We start from the raw sequence: 2,081 nt of genomic DNA, 5'->3' as shown, positions 1-2,081 counted from the left end.
GACCTGAGCATGTGTGTGTATTTCAGGCCTAGTGTAGTGATTACTAACAAAACAGAGTGTAAATTGTAGTTTTCCCCACTAAATAGTATACATTTTTATTAAATTATCCAGTGATGGAAAGTTTTCCTCTAGTGCCACCATCAGGTCAAAATTGTAATCTGTCAATCTGCAAATCTAATCACCCTCAGCTTTACTAGTTGCTCAGTGCTAATTAGCAAATGTTACCATGTTAATATGCTTGTCACTCCCCGATGTAAGTTGAGCGCAGATTTGAGTCGTGCATGCTCAGATTTAAACGCGTCATACCCGATGAGAGTCGAGTCAGACAGACTCTGGTAGAGTGCAGATGTAAATTGCGCATGCTCAGATTTAAACGGTTTACAGTATTACATGTGATATTGAAATTTGTGAAATCCATGAAATAATAAACGTTTCTCATTACAAACAATAAAAATAACAATAAAAAATAAAAAGAAGATGGGATTCATTTCAGAAACGTTTTAGCTATCTATGATTGTTTGATTGCTAACGTTAGCTCACAATGCCATTCCAGTGACAGCCTTTGTTGTTTGATTGCTAGCTTGTAGCTAAGCCAGTGGTCATTTCAAAAACCTTTTAGCTATTTATGGTTGTTTAATTGCTAACGTTAGTTCAAAACACCATTCAACGGACAACCTTGTTGTGTTTGATTGCCAACTTGTAGCCAGCAGTAAAGGAACTTCATGAAGTAGGTCCATTTTTACTGTATTGACATTACAGAAGGCTCTCGTTAGCATCTTGTATGCTACTTGTTGCAAAGTGACGCATTCGCAACTCACATCTTCACTCATCGCAAAGTGACGCATGTGCAACTCAAATCTACACTCAACCTACATCGGAGAGTGACAATGCTAACACTCTAAACTAAAATGGTAGACATGGTAAACAGTATTGCTAAACATATGTATTGTTACTTTCAGCCTGATAGCATGCTGAAATTAGCATTTAGCACAAAGCACCACTCTGCCTAATCAAGCTGCTGGTTTAGGCTTACTATAGTCTTGTTAGTGGAGTGTTTTCTTTATCCCGAATATATTGTTTATATAACAATAAATAAATAATATTCATGCAATTTGAAAATTGGATTTGATTGGATAGCTAATTAAGGATTGTATGCCTTTTTTGTCTGACAGGGGATAATTCTGCCTCAGTTGTACACAGCAGCAGCAGCAAACATTTTTAACCTGGGGGCCAACTACGTCTTAATCTTCAGCCTTGAGTTGGGTGTGGTGTAAGTGTGTATGCTGCTTCTCTTTACCTTTGTAAGATCATGTTTCGTCCATCATGTTTGACGAATTTTGTGCTGCTAAAAAATGGCATCAAGTCTCAAGTGCCTAGACTGGGTAAACCCCACCCACTCTGCCGGCGATTTGATTTTGCCCTGCAGCTGGATCATAGACAGTTAAAGAAATGGACCAACAGATCCTGTTGCTCTGGACCACAGACTGTATATAGATTGATAACAGTCTATGCTCTGGACGGAGACTTTAAACAGTTAAAGAAATTGACCAACAGGTCCCGATGCTCTGGACAGAGACCAGTGAAGGATATTAGAAGCACTTTTCCGATGAGGGCTGAGCGTTACGTTAAATTGAACAGCCAATGTAAGTCAAAAATGTCTGCGAGCTTCTCCTGACAATTCAGTGATTTGTCAACTATTTAAAAGCAAGTCACTTGTTTATGACACAACCGTTAGCCTCTTTGTACAAAAACGTCTGCTACGGAGCCTTGATGTGAGGTACAAGGTACTGGAGCTTTTTATACATTGGCGTATTTCTTTAGACAAACAATGGACAAAAAGAGTCTTTAAACGCTTCAGATGTAAAGTTATTTGCTATCAAAGTGATGTCAAAATCAATGGCGGGTGAGTGCTTTGTAGCATTAAAATGGCGCCATAAAAGCTGCACTTAGAGAGAAAGGCATAACCCCTTGGTCTGGAAACCTGCACGTTTAATTCTCCTGCTTCACCAACCAACCAGTAACAAACTGGCTTACCTACCTGCTGTGCTATTGGCGGGTTTAACTCAATGATGATAGAGAAG

At 39.1% G+C, this 2,081-nt stretch overlaps 1 protein-coding gene across 1 annotated transcript in view; it reads left to right on the top strand.

Moving 5' to 3' along the window:
• The window catches only part of slc47a1 (solute carrier family 47 member 1), a gene marked incomplete at its 3' end in the record, with an annotated part of 14,384 nt that overhangs the window by 5,635 nt on the left and 6,668 nt on the right, over positions 1 to 2,081 (top strand). The window contains 1 exon segment of the mRNA XM_032532806.1: positions 1,173 to 1,270. Within this exon segment, the coding sequence (XP_032388697.1) occupies positions 1,173 to 1,270 (98 nt within the window).

The sequence above is a fragment of the Etheostoma spectabile genome, chromosome 13 (genome assembly GCF_008692095.1).
Source record: "Etheostoma spectabile isolate EspeVRDwgs_2016 chromosome 13, UIUC_Espe_1.0, whole genome shotgun sequence".
NCBI lineage: Eukaryota > Metazoa > Chordata > Actinopteri > Perciformes > Percidae > Etheostoma > Etheostoma spectabile.
Note: the sequence above shows the minus strand (reverse complement) of the source record. Positions and strands in the feature narration are given on the sequence as shown.